Consider the following 24,932-nt stretch of genomic DNA (forward strand, 5'->3'; position numbering starts at 1 on the left):
ATGAGAAGCCGCCCAATGGAAGATACCTTTGCCACTGGGATTACTAAACTCAGTGTTGAGGATACAGCATTCCCTTTATGTCCGAGCTGGATTACAGACAATAATCCTGACCAACGTCCTGGGCTAGCTGGCATCTTCTTGTCTGATCCCATGTTTCTATAAATGGTCAGAAGTTTGCAGCCTTTTAACTGTGGACAAAATAAACTAGAGATGATGCAGCATCTTCATGAGGCAGGAGTTCTGGAATAGTTATATCACAGAAACAGTCATAATGCTAAGAAGCTTTTGACAATCTTGCCTGTAAAATTTAGGGGACCAAAAAAAAAATATCTAGAATTTAAATGCTGAAAACATGGTCTGTTTGAAGGTCTAGAGGTGAGTAGGAATTGCTCATGAACGATGAATCACTCGCTGCTGGAGAACCAGGCTCTGGTGGTTGCAGTCTAAAGTGCTCATGCCTTTTTGTTTCTTTCTGCTCTTGTCAGCAATAACCGTGTTTACATGGGCAGTGCCCAGGTTTTGTTCACGGCTCGTTGGATTGCTTTTACTCATCTCCTCTCAAGGACACTGCAAGTCTTAATTCATCACTCTTTGTAAAGATTAAAAGCATTACTATTATTTGGTGACACTCCAATTAAACAATAATGACTAGGTGTAGGCATTTTCTAGAGACTAATAAAAGACTGGAAGGAAGTGATGGGCCAAGATCCTGCAGAGAAATTGTTACTGCAATTGTGAGCTGAGAAAAAACAAGGGAAAAATGCAGAAAGGACTTTTTTAACAGATTACACAATTTTATTGGCATTGGAAAGCCAATGCATGCTCTGAAAAGAATGTATGTCCTGAAAGCTTGTCAGATTGTTTCAATCATCTTTCAACTTCTTAGCCAGCCTAAAAACTGAACTTAAAAAACATTTTATGCTTTTGCTGGGGTTTAGCTCACAGTCCCTCTTTTCAAATGTATCCTGTCACAAATCTTTATTTATGGGCCTATGATGGCATTTCTGACACAAAAGTTGTTTTTTCCTTCTACCTATAAAGCTAGTTTTCATGTGTTTCAAAAGCTAACCAATACTACTTTACTGACTTTTCAATAAAAATTGGAATAATTTCATCGGTAAAGTCAACATTACAGCAGTTTGAAGGCCCATTCCAACCAAGGACAGAGGAACATAACATAAGAGTAAATGAAAGCAGCCAGCACACTGCAGGCTGGCCCCATTGATTCTTAAGTTCTGTGACATCTTTGTTACATGCCACATTAAATTGGAATGAGTTAGTGTTTCCTTGTGTTTCCGTTTCCATTCAGGAAATGAAATGGGGTATGTAGAAATACAGAGTTGAGAAGAACCTGTTCAGCTTCTCTAACACTATGCACATCGGACCATTGTGTGTATATACAACTCAACTTTAACCTTTTCTGAACTGATAATTGTCTATTTACCCTTTACAAAAAAAACCACAAATGAAATGTTGAAAAGTTTAAAGCTTCTACAACAGTTTTGATAAGGGTACTGCGTTTGATGAGTTTTCTTCTACTGCTTCCTTACCCTAATTATAGCAAAGGTTTTCACATTGTCTAGTTTAAATTTTCTCTCCTGTAAATTCAGACGAATCATTCTTTTCTTCCTAGTAGCAAATATTTAGAAACATTGATCAACTTTCTGTAACTGACAACCTTTCCACTGTAGAAAATTAACTTGCTCTTTTCTCCTCATCTCTTCTCCAGAGGAATATGACTTGTTTAACCTTTTTTCAGAAGACGTATTTTCTAAACTTCTTGTATTAGCTGAATTTCTCTGAACTAATCGATGTAAAATAACTTGTCTTAATGTGAGATACCCAAAACGGGATGTGGTACTTCAGATGAAGTCTCAGCAGATTAATTACCTTCATGTCCTACAGATGTCATGTCTTTCAGTATGTGCTCGACTGAATTTAGCCTTTTTTTCCGTTGCAGATTTCTGTTCAGATTGTGAGCCCCTGTAGCCCCCAGACCTGTTTTGACAGACCTGCTGTTTTGTCAGATACTTCTAATTTTGTACTTAAGGTTTTTTTCCCTCTTGCCCTTAGCTATTGCATTTGTAGTCATTGAATCTTACCGGGTTATTTTCAGACCTCTGATTCTGGATTCTCACCACCAAATTACTTTCAGCTCCTCTCAGGTATTGAGTCATCAAAACAGTTTGGACGTGTACATTCTTCCGCCATCCAGGCTATCCAGTAATCTCGAATAAAATCCACTCCACCGGAGACTACTGCAGTGCCCTAGTTCACAGTCAAACAGGCAATGGTAGCCCTAACGTGAGTTCTTCCACATATTTATACCCCCCTTTAAAATATTTCCATTTCAGATTTTTATATCGTTTCCTTACTAAGCTGCCCATGTTACCACTGCATCAGAAATTTTGCTGCTAAGTCTGTCATGTACCTTTCAGAAGTCATCAGGTGTCCTGCACTGCTTTATTCCTTGACTTACTATTCAAAGGTCCCACCCACAAGTATCGTGATACTTAATGAAGTTTTCTAAGTCCCTCACCGGCGCTTTGTCATTACTACTCCTTTCTTCAGATGGTGAAAGTAATTGTTTTGTGATCACTTTCATTCAATACACTTCACTCTTCTACATTTACAACTACTTTCAACATATTATTCAAAATCAGATCCAACACAGATCTTCCCCTAATAATTTTCTCTGCTTTCCAGAACAGAAAGTTATTCCCATCTCATGCCAAAGGCTTATCTATCCTACTTAATATGCACTTGGGCTGCAGAGCATGAAATGACAGTCATTAGGATATGCAATAGCTTTGTCTCTGTCTTTTTGCATAGTGGAATAATGGACAGCCTATTTCAGGAAAGGCTATAGCAAAATTATGAGCTATTATTACAATATTTCTGTACCTACGTAGATCTGGCATAAATTTGCAGCAATTCTCTTTTCTCCATCTTTCCCACTACTTCTGTTGTGGCATGTAACGCTAGCAGCAGAAAAAATTTTTCCCTTTCCTTAGCCTGGATGCAAATGCTATTGGCTAAAAAACTCGTGAAAGTCTTAATTATTTTCTAACCAAACACAACTAAAACTAGAGTTCATACCTCCATAATATTTGAAATGTACTTTCAGCTAACAGCTTGTGAGTGGAAATAACCTGTTTGCAAAATTAAAAAATTTATAAGCAACATAACCGTATTTACATGTGGGCTTTTAAAGGTACGAGTCAGCCAGCAAAGACATCTGTAGTCATTGTAGTCATTAACCATTTCAATGTTTAAATGTGCATCAGCACACAGACTGTTCAGTTGTGACCCAAAAGATGTTCTTTCTTCCCAGGCTCTCAGTTCCACAGATTTTCTCCCCTCCCTTCAAGTTTATAAGGCTATATAAAGAAGTAATTATTTTTAGCATAAGGACTGATGACCAGGAATATTTTTTGCAGTTCTCTAAGACTCAAAAAATACATGGGGGGAAAACCAGTGCATTTTATAGAACAACTAAAACAGTAAAACCTCTCTCTGCAAATAGGGCAAAAAGAAAAAGCTGTCAAATAAAATAATTTATTGAATCTACAAGTAATTTTGGGGCGTACCAATGCCTCTGCTGGTCTTCAGTGACGCTTGAATTTTTTTGCACTATAAAATAATGTATTTACATCTCAAAGGTACTTAAATGAAGGATGCTATAGTCTAATTTATATGCTGCTGAAATTAATATTTGTGCTTGACCTTCACCTTTTGTCCTCCTTTTTATCTCAATAGCAGCTGTAGAAGCAGGAGAGTAGTATTAGTGTTGGGATTTGGGCATTTTTGTTTTCTGTAACAAAGTTTAGCTTTCAGGAAGGGGAACGTTGTGCCACCATCCAGATCTCTGTGGACTATCAGCAGGCCCTTTATAAACCGTATACCACAGTTTAAGAATCGTTGAGAAAGGTCACGTGTTTCTGTCACATGCATAACTTTTTCAAGGAAGAAAGTAAATTTCTAAGACTTACTAATTAAATAAGTTAGGATGGTGGCCTTCCTCCAAAAGGCCGCACAAAGCACACTTCATTCCTATGAGAAAAACTTCTTAGATATCTTTAGGACTGCAAAAGTTAGTTGTTAAAGCAAGGCTGAAACCAATTTTTATTTATAAGAGGGAATAAAATCAAGCACTAGACTGCTGGTGAGCTGGGAATAACCACAAACCTGGACAACAGAAGGCAGGGAAGAGTTCAACTTCAAGAGCTCAGATACGGCTCTAAGAACGCTCTCACAAAGCGAGCAGGAATTCATTTCCCTAGCAAACGAAGCAAGAGTCCTGGTCATCAGGACAAACATAGGAGACTATTCTTCTCCAGAAAGGAAATAGATTATTATTAATGTGAAGCAATTTACCAGGTGAAGATGCAAACAATTCTGAGCCTGTTATAAACTCTTTACTATTCCTTCCTCTAGGATTTCTACCTAGGACACTTACAAACATATCTGCATTTATGTTTTCCCCACTTTCTGTTGCTGTTTTGAACTGGCCCAGCGTTATCGCATCAACAAGCAGTTTGTATTTTGTTTGGTCCCAACATTGGCTGTAGTACAAATGACCAAATCTTGCATTGCAATAAAAGACTCTCGACCTCAGTGTCAATGAGAGCTGCGCTGCGTGTCACCAAAGCTGATGATAGCTATTTGTACCTTAAATAGTTTCACCAGCTCACTCCTCAGTTTGTCTCCATTTTAATGTCGGAAATCAGTGACTTAGGCGTTTTCCACAGGTCCTTTTGTTTCTTTCCTGATTAGAATAGTGGATACAAACTGAAAGGCATGAAAATTTGTCTCTGTTCACAAGGTCAACGCAAAGCCGCGACCACTGCTCAGATCTTCAAAACGGGAGGAGACATCAGAGAATGCACTGGCTTTCTAGCTGATTTGTGCCATGCCACTGCACCAAGTGATTTCTGACCTTTTTTTTTTCCACATCAACATATTTTCCATGCCAACATATTTCATAACAGACCAAAATCTTTCTGCTATTTTGTATATATAATTAAGCACGAAAAAAAAAGAAGAAGCCTTTCATTACTACTACTGCCTCTGAGATGTAGAGCTGGGATATGACTCAATCCCAGAAAAAAGCAAAACCAAACCCAAAGCAGTTATCTCCTGGGGCTTCCTTAGCTTTTAGCTCATGATAAACATTTTGTCTGGTTTTAGTAACCGTGTCTAAAACAGACTCCATCAGGGTCAGCAGTATGAAACTAAGAAAAAGTATTTATTAAGATAGGAAGATTGCATAGCTACCTCTCTGTGTAAAATGATGTTTCTCACGGCTCCCACGGGACCAGAAGGAAAATAAACATGCAACAATGAGGCGATAAGAAGGGAAAAAGAATTAAAAGTGCTTATTGGGAAAACTTTCTCTCTGGCAGTGCTTTGTTCACACTGACTGAATTATTACAAAATAGAAAATAACCCTCACATACCCGAATAAGGACAAAAAAATTTTACTGCAGTAATTGCTGAACACTTGAGAGTCTGTATTACACGGACACAGATCTGTGTGTTTTAAATTAAGGTGAAGAATAATGAAGTGACACCTTAAAAAAGAGAAAAAGTTTTAATATGTAAAGAACATATTTCTAGAAAATTAGATTTTTTTTTTTTTTTGGTTTCTAACACTCAGCTTGGGTAATTAGAACGAAAATAGTTTGTCCACAAAGAGCAAGAGACATTTCCAAACCAACACTCACACAAAGAAAATTTTCCACTTCTGTTTTGCCTTAATAACTACTTTTTGTAAGGGATATTTAACATTTTTGCAGGAAGCTGTCTTATTCTCACGGGATTGATTTAAAAGCAATTGATGTATTGTACAGACAAAAGAGTTACGAGTTACGAGTAGGGAGAGATGTAAGGAGAGAAATGCTTAAGTAATCAAGGTAAAGTAATCAAGGTAAAAGGCATTTGAACTGTTCAGCAAAGAGGATTAAATCATCACATTTTAAACTTCAAGCACTTGTGAAAGATGTTTCATTTTCAAGCAGTGTTCTCACCTAGAGCTTTCCTCCATAAATCTTCAACGCATTTTGCAATGGAGTAAATAATCATTACCCTAGTTTTATAGATGGGAAAATTCGTCATATATGGAGGTGAAGTAGCATACTTAAAGCTGCCTTATCTGATTTTACAGATGGGAAACTTTATGTATACTGAGGTGAAGCAGCATGCTTAAGGCTGTCTACCAGCGAGGAGTCAGGAGGGGGACCCAGATTTCAAGCGCTCTGAAATAAAGCCACGAATACATTACTGGCCACAAGACAGGACTGACGCTGTCTTGACACTGAGAATACAGTTACTATTGCATTAAAAAAAACCTCCGGAGGTTTGCTTTTGTGAAACTAACTGTGAGAGGAGTTTCAAGATGCGTATTATGTGCTGAATTAAGACAGTAAACGGAAAACTTTACATGCCATTATAGATCTGTCATTATGCAATTATTAGAAAAGGAAGAACGTATCAGCATTTTAGACCCCAGGCAATAAAAGGATGGAAGAAGCAAGATGTACCAATATTGCAATGGAGACACACACAGCATGTGACTGGGCCTTTTTTGTTTTCTCTCCTGTTTTCATACAGTGAAAGTTCACTGTTGACTCCACAGTCATAAAAGCAGAAGCTGACCTTTATTGCTCTTTTATTTTTTTGATAAGGAAAGCTGAATATCTACTATCATTTCATGATTCATCAAGTTGAGGGTTTAGGAAAAAAACATTATATAGCAACCCTTCTCTCCCCCAGCACCCAGTAATGATAACTGATCTCCTGGCTTCGATGCAGCCTCTACATTAAGATCCCGCATCTTCTCCACCTCTGTAGGGGATCTTGCCTAACTTCAGGATTCATACGTCTGATTTTCTGTTCTTTGTCACTGGATTTTTCTTCAAACCATCTACTGTTTCATGTCAACCAGAAAATAACTGTGCTTGTGGGTACTTTCAAGGTTTTAAAGTTTGTTTTCTGTTTTTTTTTCTTTTTTTTTAAGTAGTGCAAAGACGTTTCTGATCCGCTTGTCAGACTGTCAAGCATGCAGTCCATTAAATAGGTTGTTTCCACTGCACACATTCCAGATGCAGAAGACCAAAGCATCCCTGCTCTGCCTGAACCAAACGAGAGGTTTCATTTCAGTATGGGAGAGCGAAGTTTACTTTGGGTTTCACACCCCGAGTGAAAGAAGTCTCACAGCTCTTCCTTTCTGGAAATTAATATATCTTCTAGAAATGTCAAAATGTGGTTCCACCCTGGTGAGGAATTAAATGAAAGTCAGCAGGCCTATTCATGTACTCAAAAGTATCACTCGGTTACCTGCTTAGAGGATCGGGCCCATTTTTTCAAGCGATCTGTCAAAATCGTCTCTATTATTCAACTTCTATACTTAATAAAAGGGAATCCTTAACACGAATCCTCCTCACAACATGCCGGCGTCTTACAGAAAAAGACTATTTGGGTGCCAAGTTTGCAATTAAATGGTTGTGGAATGTCATAAAGCAGATGTGGCGTGGCTCTTTTGAGATTACTCACGAGAGACTGGCCAGTTCTGCGGCCACCTACGCGTTCGTGACCACAACTCAGTGTGCAATACTGATACACTTATTTGCTGGCGATGCCTAGTAGTTGACCTCTACGTCCTCTAGTATGTCAAGACAGAGATTAGTGGTGTTAATCCCAGTATAACGAGAGCGCTCACTTTGTCCAGCCTATAAATACCTCAAGCAATAATTCAGTCTCTTACTTTAAAAAGAACAAAAATACATGGGTGGGAATGGGGCCCCCCAAAACAAATAAAAACTAACCAGCTAACCTAAAAGCCAATCCTACCCTCTTGCAGTGACTTTTTACTGAGGACGAGCAAAATTCTATTACTCACTGGCACTAAGTTTATGTGCTTTTAATCTAGCTGCATTTTTTCTCAGACATAACTAAAAGCGTGTATCTAAGGAGCGCAGGCATATATCACTGTAAGGATGCCCTCATTAACGAAATGCCATTCCTCTCACAGTACTCTGTTCCTTTCATCTGCAGTCAAAATACCTTTCTCTTCTAAGGAAAACTGTGAATTAGAGCCTCTATATGCTGCTGAAAAATTGATCTCCAGTTACTGAAAGGATGGCAACGACTACGGAAAGGGGGCTACTAATGCAAATAGCTGTATCGGTGCTCTCAATGCGTGACAAGTTCAGGAGAGAAATATTGTCATTTTGCCATCGACTAAGAGTACGGCAATATGATTAAGTCAAAACTAATTTGGTTATTGAAATGTTGCCCCAAAGGTTTAAGCTTCTGACTTCTCAAGAGGTTTTACTTAACCGATGGCTGTGATTGACGTCCATCCAAAACCTAGGTGTTCAGTGTGAAAGGCTGTGTTGTTACATTCCCACTGTAGGTGCCAAAAAGGCAGCTTCATTCATTCATACAACAGGAGATCCCATGTCAATTTTGTTTTTACTGTATGATTTCATTCAGTAGGGAGGAAAAATATGCATGAGTACCTCATTTGTTTTTGCACAGGGGGAACTACCAAGGAGAACAGGCTTAGAAGGAAGCTACCTTTTCAACGACCCTAATCTCTCACCATTTTTGGATGACTAGAGTCACTGTTTAAGTACAAAAACTAGATGTTATTGGCATTTCAGACAGTTTTGAAATTCGGTTTCAGTCTGACTGTGAACTAGAATTATAAACTTGAAATAATTTGGAAGTGTAGGGTGTTTCCCAAGTGGTGTTTCCAGGGCACTATGACAAATATAGCCTTAAATAGCTACGCTTGCTGTCTAGTAGCACGGTGACAGTAACATACCTGACAGTCAGTTGGTCCCTGGCTGCTGTGGCTCCCAGCCTTTGTAATTGAGCTGGCAAACCTGAAACTGTGGGACACAGGGTGTCTTGTGGCTCAGGAACCGTTTTTCAAATACAAATCTTATTTTCCTGAAAATTTCACAGGTGAAATGAGCTTGTGTTGGCAAACTCCCAGGGTCACTTTGTCACTGTCTCTGGGGAAGATGCCCACGGATGGTACATTGCACCACGGTAAATGCACATTTTGTGTCTTCCTGTCCGGATCCCTCCTTTTACCGCTTCTTTTCAGTCGGTCAACACCTAATCCTTGGGTGGAGGTCCACCACGGTTAACTTACTTGTACCGTCAACAGTCATTTCACAGTTTTTACAGTTATTTTCCCTATGGGAAGTTCTTGACAGACCCCGGAGGGCCTACAGCCATCCGCCGGCCTGACCGGGGTGCCGTTCCCCCTCTCAGGGCCGTTTCCCCCCTCAGGCCGCTCCCGGGCCCGGCGAGGCGCCATCAAGCCGCGGGCTTCCCGCCCGCCGCGCGCACCCCCTCAGGGAGGGCGCGAGGCCACCACCGCCCCTAACGGCCGCCGAGCCCACGTGCTCGCCCAACCTCACTTCCGGCCGGGCGGCGGGCGGGGGGCGTGTAACGGTGAGGCCGGCGCGTGTGTGAGGGAGCGGGTTCCGCGCATGCGCCCTGGCCCCGCGGCCCCTCCCGCCGCCGCCCGCCTCGCTGGGGCTGTGGCGGGGCTGTTCCCGCCCCTCCTCCGCCTCCTCCTTCTCCTCCTCCCGGAGCGGCGTCGGGAGCCGGTGGTGGCGGGTGAGGAGACGCGGGGCGGGGGCTGCGGCCGGCATGTGAAGCGGGGCAGCCGCCTTCTCTGGGCAACGGCCGCCCCTCGCCTCAGGCTCGCCCGGCGGCTTTTTCTTCGGCCGCCCTGCCCGGCGCAGCGCGGGGCCGGGCAGCCGCCTGACGCCCGTCCGGCGGGCCCGGCGGGGCCCCCCTCGCCATGAAGAAGTTTTCTCGGATGCCCAAGTCCGAGGGGAGCGGCGGCGGCGGGACGGCGGGTGTCGGCTCCGCCGGCGGGGGCGGCGGGGCGAGCGGCGTCGCCTTGGGCAAGGTGTTGGCTGTCGGGCGCTACCAGGTCACCCCCGAGGAGCTGCTGGCGGAAGGTAACGGGGAGGGGGGGGCACACGCACCGGGCCGCGCTCGGTGCCGGTGGGACGGAGGGAGCGGCAGGGGCCGGGGGGGGCCGCTGCCCCGCGCCGGGACGGGCCCCGCCGCTCTACCGGCCCTGAGGGACGCTGTGAGCCGGCTGGAGGGGGTCTGGGGTTTTTGTGTGTCGGCCGGGGCTCCTTGGGTGGCTTACAGAGTTTCCTGACGTATTGTCGCGACTAGAGCGATACGAGATGGCTGGGGGGGCGTCGGTGGGTCGGGTCCCTTGGGGCTGGCGACGGCGTGGCCGGGAACCGGCGCCGCAGAATGGGGCCATTTAATCCTTTCGTGGGTTTTGTCAGCAACAGCAACAAAAAAAACTCTCCAGAAAATAAAAAGCATGATATGCTTTGCTGGAATGCAGTGGATTTGGGGCAGGGTCACGAGTGGAGTTGCGGTGCGAGGAACTTCTGCCGTGAAGAACCCCTGTCCTCCCCTTGCTGCAGGCTCCTGGCTGCCACTTCTCGTCCTGAACTCACGCCTGATGTCGTTGGATCTCCATTGAGTCTCAGAGGAGGGTGGCCCGAATTCAGATTATCATAAAATTGGTCAGACTTCAGTAGTTGTACGACTTTAATAAAGGCTGGCGTGGGGCACCCTGAAAACAGCCATATTTGACTTTTACTCTGTGTGTGTGGAGGAAACAGCGCGGTGTTCAACTCTCTGATCTGCTGTTGCCGAGTGTAAAGTATAAATCACTTCCTAGGGCACTGAGCACAGGGCTAGTCGTGTATACTCTAGTTACTGAATTTCACAGTGCTACAACGCGCTGGTTTGCATGTTGTGGGTAAGATAATTTATCGTCACTTTAATGTCTGTGTATTGCTTAGACTAGTTTATGCATAAATGTGATAGTAAACTTTCATGGCTTATGTGCATTTCTTGATGAAGATTTAGGATGCGGTTTTACGAAGTGCATACAGATACTGTTACTACTTAAAATAGAAATGTATAGATGGTACTTAAATTCTCATTGCTATCTGGAAAAAGTTTTAGTAGTGTAGTGGAATTGGTACTTAATATTTAGAATGCAATTTTTGTCTTTGGCTTATGAAAATGAGGTCAGGGCTCAGCCAACTGCATACCTGGTTGCCTAAAATATGAGTGGTCCGTGCTGAGGGTGCCTTCTAAGTGATTGTGGTCTGACAGAAGGCCCTTTCTCTGCAGGGCTGGTTGCAGGATAGAGACTTCTTAAAAAAAAATTATGGAAACAGGCTCCTGAACAAATTGAGGAGGTAACACAAAACCCATATACATAGTGGAAAGGAGAAAAAATTGCATGGTGCTTGTTTTAGTTTAGCATATTATTAAAAGTTTTCCCATAATGTGCTCTTTTAAGAGTCACTGTAGATCACTGGGTTTTTTTTCTTCTTTTTGTAGCTTGCAGAAACAAACTCATAGCCCTTAAGGGCTTGGGGGCAGCGGGAAGTCCAAATTTTAACAGTTCAGTGTTGTGTGAATTGGATTCCTTCCTTTTGAGGCTAAAATAGAAAGTTTGCTACAGCTTTTATGTGGTCTCTTAGATATGGATTCCTAGGACTGGAGCTGATAAGAGTCAGTAAATCTGAGGCATCTTGGGAAAAGTCTTCAAAGCCAACAGCAGAGCTGTTTGGTAGGGAGGACCCAAAAAGGCTGAGAGGAGAAGAAAACAACAGGTGGCATAACTACGTGGTTGAGGTGGTCAGGAGAGAAGCGAGGAGCCGGGGGAACCATACTCGCATGAGGCCTCTGTTGCCGGGAAGCAGCTGGGTTAACAGCGTGTGTGTGGGGAGCAGATGTGTGCCCTGTGGTGACTGGTGGTGGGGTCACTGTGACCAAGCGTTCAGCTGGCACGCCGGTACTCCAAGCTGACCACAATAGTTTAGGAATGAGTAAGTTGCTTTTTATCTAGGAATTACTTCTTGACAGTTGGGTTTTCCCTTGACTTAGTAACAATTAATAATAAGTAATGGTATGTTATTGATGTTGCATTAATCATATTGCAATCTATTGTTAATACTTAACACTTTATAAATCCCTTGCTTAATAATCCTCCTGCTTGGGGAGTTCGGGAGAATGGACTTCTTTTTTCTCCTAGTCCCTTTGTATAAGGCATTTCCTCATTTAATTTTTTGAAACCCAGTTTTACTGAGGGTCTTAGGCTTGTCGAGTAGTTCCTGTTAGTCAGTGCTGATGAAATAGCATTTACAAGTTACTTTAAGAGGCTCATATCAGAGTTTTAGGTTGTGTAACACGAAGCATTGTTAGTGAGTTAATGAATGTAATGAACTTAACCGGAAACCTATTTCAGCATGGATATGTAATGTTCTGTTAGCGGTGGTGTAAGGATAAGCTTTTTTATTAGCTATTAGAATTAATAGCGTTATACATCTGTCAGATTCAAACTGTTTGAACACACCACACTCCCCATACACCCCTACCAAATTTAGCATCTTAGGAAGCTGGCTCTAGGTTTTGCAGAGGACTTAGGCTCTCAGTAACAGCAATGAGCAGCAGTAGTGATGCCGAAAGGCTCAAGTGGTAACACCTTGTTAGTCTGCAGTAAATGAATCTGTGGTAGACTTCCCATGCTGATATAGGTGATAGAGCGCTTTTCTGCAGTCTTTGACGGTATTGTTTTATTGCAGTGTTTTAAAGGCGAAATTATGTAGCATTATACTCTAGTTCTTTTAGAGAAATCTATATAATGCTATCTAAAGGAGCTGCATCCTCTTATAGTAAAGCAGGTATAAAGGTTGAAGTGCTGTAGTTAGGAGGCTGTTAGATGGGGGTCTTTGGTTTTAAACACACCTCTCTCCTGCTGATATCTTAGCCTTCGTAACGCAATGGTCAGGATGTTGCTGGATGGAGGTGTTTGTTCGTAAGGTTTATTTCTTAGAGGTGGGGAAAGAAACAATCAATTTGGGCTGAGGTTTGATGTAGAAAATGAGTTCTTATCCATTTTGAGGGAATGGTAGAAATATGTGGGATAATGACTGATACAGGCAGAGTGAAGGCCTTCTCTCTCTATCTTTTTGCTGAACAAGAGTATGTGCAATGCAGCTAAAGATTGAAAATTAAAGCTGACCAAAATATGGAGAATTCTGTCTTTTCAAAGTTACAGATGGTGCACGGGGAAGTTAGTTATGGTGACTCCAATATAGAAAAAGACTTTTTAGTTCAGCAATTGTAGCAAACTGGATGTGACAAAGTATGAAACATCCTTTTAAATTCATCTCGGATGTCAGTGCAAAACAGTTAGTTTTGTGAGGAATGAAAAGGAAAGTAAAAATCAGCAACTTCCCCAAAAATTTTTGGTTGATGTAAGGAGGAGGTAGAAAGTTGTGGGTTGACATGGGGATAATATTACTTGATTGTTTGTGTTGACTTAAACAGAAAGGAGTTATTGAAGTGTAAGAACCGCAGTGAAACTTAATTTTTCTGAAGACTGTAAGGGTAGGCATTAGAAGATATTCTGTTGTCTTGATCACTTGATGGGTCTTGGGGATGTTTAAACCAAATGAACAAAGACTTTTCCATGTTCAAAGTTACCAGACCAGACAGAAGTAGGCATGCAAAGTGTTGTGTTGAAATTTAATATGAGAGTATGTTTTTAATGAATGCAGATAAAGCAAGCAGAGACAGTTATGGATGTTTTAAAAAACCCAAGCAAACAACGAATCAACAAAAAAAGGAGACTGTAGATGAAATGCGCAGTAGATTCTCAAGCTTCGCTCCCAAGCATCACTGGCTTGGCTTGTAAGCTCATTTTTGAGCGTGGAAAGATGATCATCATACTGTTTCCTATCCAGAGTTGGTTAATGGAATCATGGGGCATATGCTGTTGCTTCTTATTTAAAAAAAAAAAACCCAACAAAACACAACACCTAAAAAATCCAACAACTGAACAAAAAATACCCCGAAACCCCAGCACAACAAAGAAAACTGTGTAGTGTTTTTTCCCCACCTGTGGTACGCGTGTTCTTTATGTTTTGATCAGGTGCTTAAAGTACTATGGTTTCAAGGGGTTCTTCAGGCTGGTGTTCTTCTGTTGTCCAGGACTATTGGTACCATATCTGGACACTTGCTGATTTCTTAATTAGACTTAGCCCAACAGAGAAATGGGGTAACTCCATGGCAGGCAGTAGTCTCCTCGGTTTGTCCCCATCCCAACCTTCCACCTCACTTGAAGGGAACAGCCTATAGAGCCGTTGGTCCCATTGGAAGTGCTCCACCAAAGAGGCAGAAATCCATACCTCCTCTTCATTAAGCTAGGAATGCTTCAGAAAAATGAGCCGGGACTTTGGTCCCCTACAAAATGAAGAGAGGTGACTGAATGTAAAGCTTAGATCATCTGGGGTTTGTACTCCTCAGAAAAGTTAAGGGGGTTGGAGCTTGCATGTTATAATGGGGTAGTCTTGCTTCATGATAAAAGCATGATGTGGCTATCAGGTAGTTGTACACTTATATATTCTGCCAGTGCTGCTAGATTTGGAGTCATCTTCAGCAAAGAAGCTTGAAGGAAAAGAAGTAGTATCCTAGAAACAAGCATGAGGTTTTGTTGTTTTCTTTTTTTCCCTGTTGTTTTGTTTTTTTGTCACATACTGGGAAAGCTAATCCGGCTGTGGGTGAGCTTTACTGAACTGGATTTCACAGGATTATCCAATACTTACTGTTTGCCTATGATACAGATGTTAACCCGTTACACATGAGGAATGTCTTAGTGTGCTGTGAATATAGCACAAGAGGGTGATGATCTTGCCCCTGAAAACTTTGGGTTTTTGTGAAGGACTATGCTGACTGTATTGGGAGGAAGCAAAACTCTCTCATCATTAATTCAGTACAGTTTTTTCTATTTTAACCCTCCTACCAGCCAAGTGCATTATTTAAGAAAGTGGAGGTGCGATGTTAGACACTTAGAGGGAAGAAACTGGGTAACATCCTGTACAGCTTGCTCCCAGACTGGATGTAAAATAGTGGTGGGTAGTGTCACTGTGTTTAGAAAAGGCAATAGGCTGCTCTTTCCCTTTTCGTTGTCCTCAAACTTCGTATAGGAGGGATTGAACCTGACACATTACTACTCTTGTGCTGTGACTTTCTCTATTTCCTTTGCCCTAGTATACGTGGAAGAAAGTTCTGTGGTAGCAGTTATGCTGTATTTTTCAATTGTTCTAGCTGATAAAATGGTGAGTTTGGAGATGTGTGGTGTTGGGCCTTCCGGTGCTGTATCTTAGGAAGCTGTTGTTATTCTAAGTGACCTTACATTTCAGATTACAGAGACAGGGAAAAAGCCACTCAGGTGGTGATTGCTTTTAGTTAATTATTTAATGTTTGTATAACACAGAATGTTTGCTTAATTTATTTAATGTTATGGTTTAAGCATACTTTTTTGAGAAGGACCTCTCAAGAGGGTGGACAGTTGAAAACCTCAAGTCTTCCCTTTATAAAATTAGAAATTCTTTCTCCATTATTTTATAATCTGTCTCACAGTGCAACCTCTTAGAGTCATTACTGACACACTAGTGAAGGAATCAGCTTCTTGCAAGCTCTACCGTCCTACTTAATTTGAGCATGCAGTCTTGGCAAGTACTTGATGACATTCATTATTCAATTGGTCTTTTATTTTCATAGTATTCCAGTCAAGGCCTAAGAAAACTAGAGCCTTAATGGAAAGGAATCTAAGGCCTGTTTTGTGAGATCTGGTGCTGTGTGTTTGTAGATTGTCACGCTGTTTAATTTATAGAGCAAGTGTGTTTTCCTGGAGGTTTTTATTCAATTAATTGTCTAAGGGAAGAAGGGGAATCTTAAAGTTTGACCAACATCGCAGCTGTGGTAATGGCTGAATTGCTTATTGTTCAGAAAGAAGGCATGCTAAGTTTTTCAAAATCAGTCCTAACATCAGGATAGTCTTGAAAGATTTTTTGGGGTCTGTGGTTTTGGTTTTGTTGTTTGTTTGTGTTTGTTTTTTTTTTTGCCTTATGTGTTTTAGCGGTAGTAGTTCAATTAGTAATTCAAATAGATGAACTTTCTGATGGGCATAAGATTCTTCTTGGCCTTCTAGGATGCTTTATTGAGCCTTATTTCAATTAACCTTTCATACCCTGATTTTTTGGGCCTTTAAAGTAAGTTTTCTTGGGGATTTGCAACTCTAGCAGCCGCTATAAATCGTTAAGCGTGCTGCTGTACAGTATACGCTGCTTTCCCTCTTGTAAAGATGTGGCTTGTTTGTTGAGCTTTTTTCTGAAGAGGCACATAGGAGGCATTGCCATTGTAATGGATCTGTTAACTTTACTCCTTCAAAGCGCTTAAATGTGGTGTGGCCTGACTTTTGAACTCGGGGATTATGGTTGTACAGTGGCAGGTGTTATGAATACAGGTGATGCAGGGTCACCTCTGCCATGACTTCGTGGCATGGCAGTCTCTTCATACATGGCAAGTTGACATGTTCATTATTGGTTTTCTTCGTTAGTTGAGTGGTTATGTAGCATGTGACTTTCCGCTACTTGCAGTATTTGCTGTTTTATTTTCAGCGGGAATATAGTTCAGTTGTTCGGATGGATTACGAGCTGGATGGCTGTCTGGAAAGCTAACTTGTGGAATTGGAGTTGGGACTGGTCATGTTGATTTTTTTTTTTTTTTTCTCAGAGTGTAATATAAATGAATCTGCATTCACACATGACTGTAAAGGTCATGCCTCTTAATGGGTCTCAAATGGTTTTGCTTTGATAATATTTGAGTAGCAGAAATGGTTTGTTCAAGTTTAAAAGATAAAGGGAGAAAAAACCAGCGTGAGAACTTGAAACTTTGTGATTCTCGTTTTGGCTAAGAGCACAGTAATTTGCGCACAGCTCTCAGGCAGCCCCAAGAATAGGCATGCCTGCCTTACCTCAAGCGTAGCTTCAGAGTGGCAGGTGGCGAGATGCTGAACTGAGTTTTGATCTCTGGGTAATGTGTTGTAGTGCTGGGGACTGATCTTGAGGCTTTTCAAGCCTAATGAAGGCAGCTAACATCTTGAAACAAGAGCATTGCTTTGGCTGTTATAGGACGTAGCTGTGTTCTGTGTAATGAAAAAGAAAGCAAACCAGGAAGTAGTTTGGGTATTTGCATTTGATCCTAGTCTTACATCAATATACAGGTAAAAATAGCTTTTCATGTAACATAGCATGCAAAATGAATGCTTTAACTTCAGTTCTGTTAGTCAGATAACTAGTGTTCTGACTGAACTTTGTTGGTACTTTGGGAGAATAGTCCTTGTCACTGTACTCTCCAGAGCTATGTGTGCCTCTTAAAATGATGGAGAAATGACCAGGTTAGGAAACATCTGTAGGCTGTCAGAGGTGTCTGTTGTTCAGCTAAGACCAAGTTTGCTCCTATGGACACAGGGTCTAATGCTCTTTGATTGTCAAGCTAGGAGCCTTTGCATCCCTCAAGGATGCCCCTTTCTGCATCGCAAGGTATGTGAACGTGTATATTATGCCTCTGTTAACTGCACTAATTGTTCCGTTCTTTTTCAAGAATGCTATTTAACTTCCATGTGCCCAGAAGTAGTTAAATACTGAAGCAAGTACTTTGGAATCTAGTAATGCTGATTTAATTTCTTGGGGATAGTGGCCAAGAGTTGGATGATTATATAGGAGAAGCAATTTGATTTGTAGCAGTATCATGTTGTTATGATGCACAAACTCAAGCCATCTTCCCTTTGCCAAATTTTAATGAAAGGCAGATGTAACAAATGTATGAATGTATGTGCCATCTACTTTTTTTTCTTGCGGGTGTGTTTTGATGAAGTATGCTAATGTTACAGTAGTCATACAAGGGGATGTGCGCATGCAGGTGTTTTTGCTATGAAACTCCTGGACACCCTCACCCTTTACACTTTACCAAAGGGTAAAGTAAGGCAGCATGTAATAATAGAGGATATATTAGCTTTGTCTGTGAAAGAGACTTGGCCTGGCTTTAAAGGAAGCTCTGCAGGATCTTATTTCGTGTGTGTTTGTGTCTTGTTGGTTCACCTGACAGTTTATTTTTTTTTTATTAGATCTCAGTTATTTTGCATGTCAATGTAGAAAAGAAAAACTTTCTTAGCTAATAAAAGTAGAATTCATTTTCAGACAGGTGCTAACTAGAAACCAGTGATTCTGGGAAGAGTGTGTTTATTTCTCTGGGCTGTTGTTAGTACAATAGTAGAGTTGTCAGTCATTAACTACAGTGTTACCCATATGGAAGTATTTGTACAGTTCTTCTGCGCATGAAGAACTGAAGTTAAGGCCAGAGATGGGACTCGGTCTCTATGCAGCAGTGTAATTACAGGCTTACTTTGCTTTCGCATCTGGGAAGAATGAGCATGCTTTAATATATACATGTTAACTGTGTGGACTTAGACATCTTTCTGGCTGTAGATGTTGGTTTGTTTTCGCTGTAAATGTGCGTACGCGTGCTGTTTGATGAATGTCTTCTTGCTAAATAGATTTCTCCTTGGGTGTAGAGGAGAAATGTTTGAGGTTGTGCTGCTTGTCTCTGTTTTGGTTCACAGTGTTCTCTTTAAGTCTTCATTCTCTAAACTGTTGAATTTCTTAACCTTGGGCTATATTTTCCTTGTTGTGGCTATTTTTTGCCTGTGTAATAGTCTAGATAAGTAGGTTACTATAGTCGAGTGAGTTGCTGTTTGTAAGCAGAGCTGTGTTAACTGACACTATGAATGCTCTATGCCTGCCAAAATGCGGAATGTAAGAGTGTCAGATGTGATTCTGGTAAACAAATTTTATTCTGCATTTGGGAGTAACCAGGAACACAGACGTGGTCTGTCACCTAATTGTAACTTGATTGTTTGAGATGCTGTCCTTTTCTGAAGAAATTGTTAGTTTTGCAACAATCTGTTTTGGAATGAAATTTTTTCATCGTGTGTTTTGTATAGGTTTGGCTTAGAATACTTATATGTAATATTATTGATATACTGAGTGAACAGCTGTTTCCTGGAATGTTTGGAATACTTGCCTATTTCTAATACCTTAAGCGGAAAGCACCAGGCTGATTTGCAGATCCCAGTGATGCTAAGCAGCAGTTCACTGAAGCAAGTCACGTCATCTCTAGTCTGTCGATGTCTGCAGTAGAGATGGCTTGTCCTGTATTGTTCTCTCCAGCTTAAGAAGTTAGCTCGTGAACGTGAAACCCCTGTTCCCTTGAAGGACTAAGTTCTGTTTTTTCTCCTCATGGTTGTCTAGCTGCTGACAAAGAAGGAAGGTAAATTCGTCTTCTGCTTTCTTGATTGTCTAGGGAATGGATTTCAGTCTCTTGAGTGTTAGTCTACCGGTTAAGAAGGTAGGAACCTTTCCCTTCCTTTCCTCTGATTCACGCGTTCCTTGCTCATGCTTGTCTAGGTTAGTTAGTTTTTACTAGTAGCAGTGGGATGTCTTGGGTATGGGTGGGGTCAGTTGTGAAACTGGGTCTCTGAACAGAAGCAGGGAGGAGGAAAATGCACAGAAAGTAACAGGTTAACAACTTGAAATAAAAAAATTACTTGATCCTGGGGGTCTGTTTTAGTTAAGTAGGGAATATTGCTTTTGGTTTGTGTTGCAAAAGACTCTTTACTGTGTTCATGTTGCTCAAGAACAAAGGAGCAGATGTTACAAAACATTAAGTCCGTGTTTGGAGCTGAAAACTAACTTGCAGTGTTCTCACCATGAAGGTTATGATAGTCTCTTCTTGGCCTCGGTTTGCCTTAGGTTTACCTTGCTGCTTCTAGTGCAAACGCTAAAAGTACTGAAGAATACTGACTCATGTGAGAGTGAACATTCTCTCAGCATATGTTGTCTTGCTCTTCAAGAGATGTCAAAGCGGGTATTGATCTGAAGAACAACGCATCCCCTTAGGGCGAGTCATTATCCTACAGATGGAGGAACACAACAAGATGAAGGGATTTGCCCCAAGTCATGCAACAAGTCTGTACAAGAGACATGGGTAGAGTTTGGAACGTCCTGGCCGTGTGATGGTTTCTTCTTCATTGTTTCTGTAATATGCTGTGCCTTCATTGCCATATACAAAACTATGAAAGGAGTTCTGGTATTCGAGGACTTAAGGAAATTTTTGTTTGGAATAATGTATATGTTGGGGTTTCTTCCGAACTTGCAAGTTGGTTTAATGGATGAATTTATTCCTGTGGTGCCTTGAAACTTTAACGTGCAAGTCTCCTAGAGATATGTACTTCTGTGGTCCAGTTCTTGGTTTAATCCTTTTTCTGTTTACTGCCTTGTTTTACTTCTCTCTTTTTTTTTTTTTTTTGTTTGGTGTTTGGACTGTGATGTCTGCCTGTGCACCTTATCTTTCAGTATCAGTTCTAACGAGTTATTCTTGCAGCATTTTGCTGCTTTTATTATAAAACAAAAACTAGTTTTAAAAGTCAGCAATTAATATGATGTGTTCTTAATTTCTTTTGCAGTTCCTGTAGGCTGAAAAGCTGAATGTGCTTTTATTTGAAAAGATTGTTGCTAAACAATTTTTTCTTTTTTGTTTTGGATAGTTACTAAATTACTTTCATCCATTCTCTGCCCAGCCTGTATTTGTGTTTGGGATTACCCTGACCCACGGGGCAGATGAGAGAGAGTAAAGAGACAGTGAAGAAGACGAGGTGAGATAAAGAAAATCCTTATACTGATCACCTCAAATATTCATGTTGGATATTCTTAACTAATTCCAGCCAGTTAATCCAGTTTTGATCATGCTCATGTACAAAAAATGGTCAATGAGTTCACTGGTGATGACATTCAAATGTGGAGATGAGACTATGTAGGCTCTTTCTAGCAGTGAAGAGAGAACCATTTCCTTTTGCTAATTTAGTCTGCGTATGATGCCTTAGAGAAATAGCAAACCAGAAAATCCTCCTGTGACATCTGCCTTAGTCTGAAATGCTTTTAGCATTATGAATTGCTTGGTTTATCTCTGCATGGCCTGGTGACTCTTTTGTTTCTGTTGCAACGAAAGGTGGCACTTCTCCAAGCTGCTGTAGAACTAGCCGTTTTGCTGAAGCTGGGAACCTTATGCTTTGCCTTGTTTGTGTGCCATGGTAGCTTTGCGGTATTCACTGGGCGAGTTATTCATGTGTGAGGTTATAGATCCATTCTGTGACTTGCTCTGCTTTGGATTCTTATGCTTGCGTATTTAAATCACAGTTAAAATAGTGATTTCAAGGAAAATGAAAGACATACTACAGAGCAAATAAGAGGTAATTAAAGAGAAGCTTTGTGTGATTTGTCTTTTTTTAATTGGGTGGTAAGCGTTTAGTATGAAAATGGAGTTTAGTTCCAAAAAAGGTGCAGTGGTTGCATATTAGGTGTGTAATGTATCTGTACCCACTGATTTAACCGTTCTGTAACTGTATTTAATTTTAACACTTGCTTATTATATTGGAGTTCAAATCAAGTTTGGTTTTTTAAGTAGTGTTGTGTGTGTTAAAGCTTAGCAAATGACATTTGAAATCAATCTATAAAATGAATCGAATGCATGGCTTCTATTGATCGTAGACTTAGTGTTGTAGAATGAGTAACTTCATTTTCCTGTCTACTCTGTATTCACAGATAATGTCGTAGTCCTGCTTTTCAAACTTCCTCTGTTTTCGGTTCAGAGTAAACTACAGACAGTCGAGTTCAGTGAACAAACAGAAAGTCGGGAGGGATGGGGAAAAGACCTTTTCCACGTGTTGAAGATAGAGTTGCTGTTTCAGGGTTTTTTGGTGTGCGTTGTCGTTTTGTTTGGCTTTTTTCTTTTTTTTTTTTAAGCTGTGCTAGCAGATGCTCATCTTGCCAATGTCTTGGTCAAGTTGAGAAGGTTTCTTGTGAAGAGTTGTGCAGGAAGCACATCCTGCCTGCAGGCATCGCCTTGATTATACCTCGAGCAACACGTGATGTCTAGCGTGCTAAAGTTTGAGAGACGAGAGTTTTAATGGCATAGTGAAAGGGAATTGAATTAACTGTTCTGGTCTAGATTACACAGCGTAATCCCTTATGTAAATGTTTAGTCAACAGTCTTGACCTTGACAAAAAAAAAAATACCGTGTTCAGGTTGGTTGGTAGGGTACTGTTGTGGGGTTTCTGTTTGTTCTCGGACCTTGCTGTTTGGAAAGGGAAGCATCAAGGATGTGAAGCTCTATCTCCTGGAGAAAAATCTTACTTGCTCCTGCAAACAGCTGTCCCTAGAGAAGTGTTTCTTGGCTTCAGAAACGTGGATTGTGTTTCTTGAACTTCTGGTTTTTTTATTTTTTAAATTCCAGAACTGGTTCTAAAAATGCCGAGTTAGTAAGGGATGCAGTTCTGAGTATTGTAATGCACTGTGGATGGGAAACTCTGCAGCAATGCTTGAGAACTTTGGAGGCTTGTACAGAGGAAACACGCTTCAAAAATGCTGACCTGCTTCATAAAGAGGAAGCATGTTTATTGAAGTACGCTGGGATGTGCAAGAAGTACAATTATGCAACCAGTTGATTTATTTTCTTCAAACTCGTTCTTCCTCTACAAATGTGCGTCTCGAAAGTGAAAATCCCTTGAAGATCCTTGTGTTGTTGGAAGACAGTGTTGTTCCCAGGCTGGCAGGTGGTTTTGTGAGCACTGAAGTAGAAGATGCTGAACTGAACGCTGTTTCGCTTTTGTTACTGATGTGCCTGTAAACACATTGTTGTACTGTCTCTGTACAGTAAGCTGTATAAGATAACTCCAACTCAGCTTTGTGCTGAAACATTTCCTGGCCCCCACGGATGCTGGGATCAGACTGGATTAATCTCTTCAAACATAAATAATCGCACTGTTTCTGTGAGAAGAAAGCACTTGTTCTTTTTGTTAGAAAAACCTACAGTACCCCTCCCTCTGTTTTTAAAAAAACCCTTTGTTTTCAATACATCAAGTAGCAAGTGTCTGAATGACAGCATAGCCCTAGAGCTTTAAGAGCTGAATTTGTGAATGAAGCCCATGTGCATTGTGACATGTTGTCAAATTTTACCATAATTTCCTGCTTTTGGTTTCTGTTAGAATGCGTAATGGACCCGTTCAATACTCTCAAGTAATTTCTGTTACAGTGTGGTTTTGGAATCTGTAAGAGAAAAAGAGGTTAATATTTTGATCTTCGCAATCAATTAATTGAGCTGGTGGTGATCTATTAGTCATGTTTTGTGCTCCCTTATTAAGGGAAGTATTTGTTGACTGAAATAGAATACATCTGTTAAATACAGTTTTAGAGGTCGATGTGTTAGACCTTCTTCAGTGAATAGCAAGAGGAGGTGATAACGCAGTATTATGCAAGTATTACAGTGGTTGTGACAAATTGAAATGTAGAGAGGTTTTTCATATTTCTTCTAACAAGAGTATGGAGTAAGGAAGGGATCAGTTTTACCCTAAGACAGACAATGTTTTGTCTTGGGTGCCTAAGATTTATTACTTAGGGGGCGTATCAAATGCTTGCTTTTTTTTTGTTGTTCTTTAGAGCATGCATTAAATCAGCTATTCAGTCAATACAGTTTCATCTTAAACTTCAGAGAATAATGCAGGAATTGCAAGCGTGTCTATTTCAGTAGCTGTGTTTGTTTCAAACAGTTTGCAAACTTATCTGCATTAGGAAATTGAGGGGTTTTGTTTCTCTAGAAGCAAAATAGTTGAGGCAGACACAAGATGGCACAGTGTTGTCATTATAGTAGTCAACTATGGATAGCAAGTCACCTGGATACTGAGAAGCACGCAGGGTGAGTAGCAGGATTGTCTTCAATGCAGGATGCTCAGCTCTGTTCCTTTTGCTGTTGGCTAGTTCAAAGCTTGAGCATCTCAATCGCCAGCTGTCAGACAAAATTTGCCTAAATCTGGAACTACAACGTTAGCACTGAAATTTGGAAGATATCTGTAGTAGATTTAGTTGACAATCCAGTGTAGTGCTGTAGGACTCTAGCTGACTAGAACAGGTTTGCTCCGTACAGAACAAGAAGTCTGTATCACGTCATCAAATTATAATTTTTAAAATGTGTTTAATACTGAGTTGACAGAAGATGTCTCCAGAAGGTCTTCCGGTGCATGGGAGATCTTGATCTGGGCTTCTCTCTGGGATGTTGTCGCAAAGAAGTCACACTGCGAACTGCAGCAAGAAAAATGCCATCCTCTGAACTTTGTGGAGGCGTGCCTATTGAAAGGCCAATTAATGGTATCTTAGTTTGTTGCTGTCATACAAACACATGTGCTTGCCTTAGTCTCATTTGTCTTGGATAATTTTTCCATGAGAGAAAGGGATGTTGCCTGATAGGAGGAGAGCAGAGGCTTTACAGAGGATAGCATTTTCAAAACTTGGAGAACTTCAACCAAACAGCTGAAATGTCTATCTATTGACTATTTCAGGCTTCCTTGCCAGTCCTTACGGGCCGGGAGGGAATGACAGCATTGTCAGAGGTGATGGTTAAAGGTTCCTGTTAAGGGTCTTTGAATAGTAACTTTACCACAAATTGTTGAGGTGAGTGCCATAGGAATACTTCTTGGGATTTAAAAGAAGAAAAAGATGCCAATTTGGGACTGTGGTTTTTTTTTTTCTTTTTGTTCCTCTGTGTTCCACCCACTCATCTGTCTTATTATTGCCTGTCTTGATGTGAGGGGATTTCCTGTGATTTCTGAGCAGCTTCCTGTTGCAGGTTGTGTGGCACTTAAATTTGCACTGTAGCAAGCTTTCGGGATCTTTGGTGTTAAGAGAAAGCATAGCTGACATGTTGAAGTCTCTTAAGTATGTGAAGTTTGCTGGGGTGAAAGCTTTATTACTGCTTCATGATAAAAATACTAGTACCTATTTGCGTCACTGGCATCTGGGTTTTGGTTATGACTGCACACTGTGTCAGTTGTTCTAATTATTTTTAAATGGCTAAAAAAAAAAATCAAGTGATTGGTGCATTTGGCACTTGTATTTGCAAC

At 41.0% G+C, this 24,932-nt stretch overlaps 1 protein-coding gene across 6 annotated transcripts in view; it reads left to right on the plus strand.

The window, feature by feature from the left end:
- The first annotated feature begins 9,606 nt into the window (after nucleotides 1-9,606).
- Nucleotides 9,607-24,932, plus strand: part of BMP2K (BMP2 inducible kinase) — a 55,102-nt gene continuing 39,776 nt past the window's right edge. For 4 of the 6 annotated variants that reach the window (XM_074588071.1, XM_074588074.1, XM_074588072.1 and 1 more), the window contains exon 1: nucleotides 9,607-9,989. In XM_074588071.1, coding sequence (XP_074444172.1) covers nucleotides 9,827-9,989 — 163 coding nt within the window. In that variant the 5' untranslated portion in view covers nucleotides 9,607-9,826. The remainder of the gene's footprint in view (nucleotides 9,990-24,932) is intronic. The other 2 variants (XM_074588073.1, XM_074588076.1) reach the window with 2 other exon arrangements.

The sequence above is a fragment of the Larus michahellis genome, chromosome 5, assembly GCF_964199755.1.
Source record: "Larus michahellis chromosome 5, bLarMic1.1, whole genome shotgun sequence".
NCBI lineage: Eukaryota > Metazoa > Chordata > Aves > Charadriiformes > Laridae > Larus > Larus michahellis.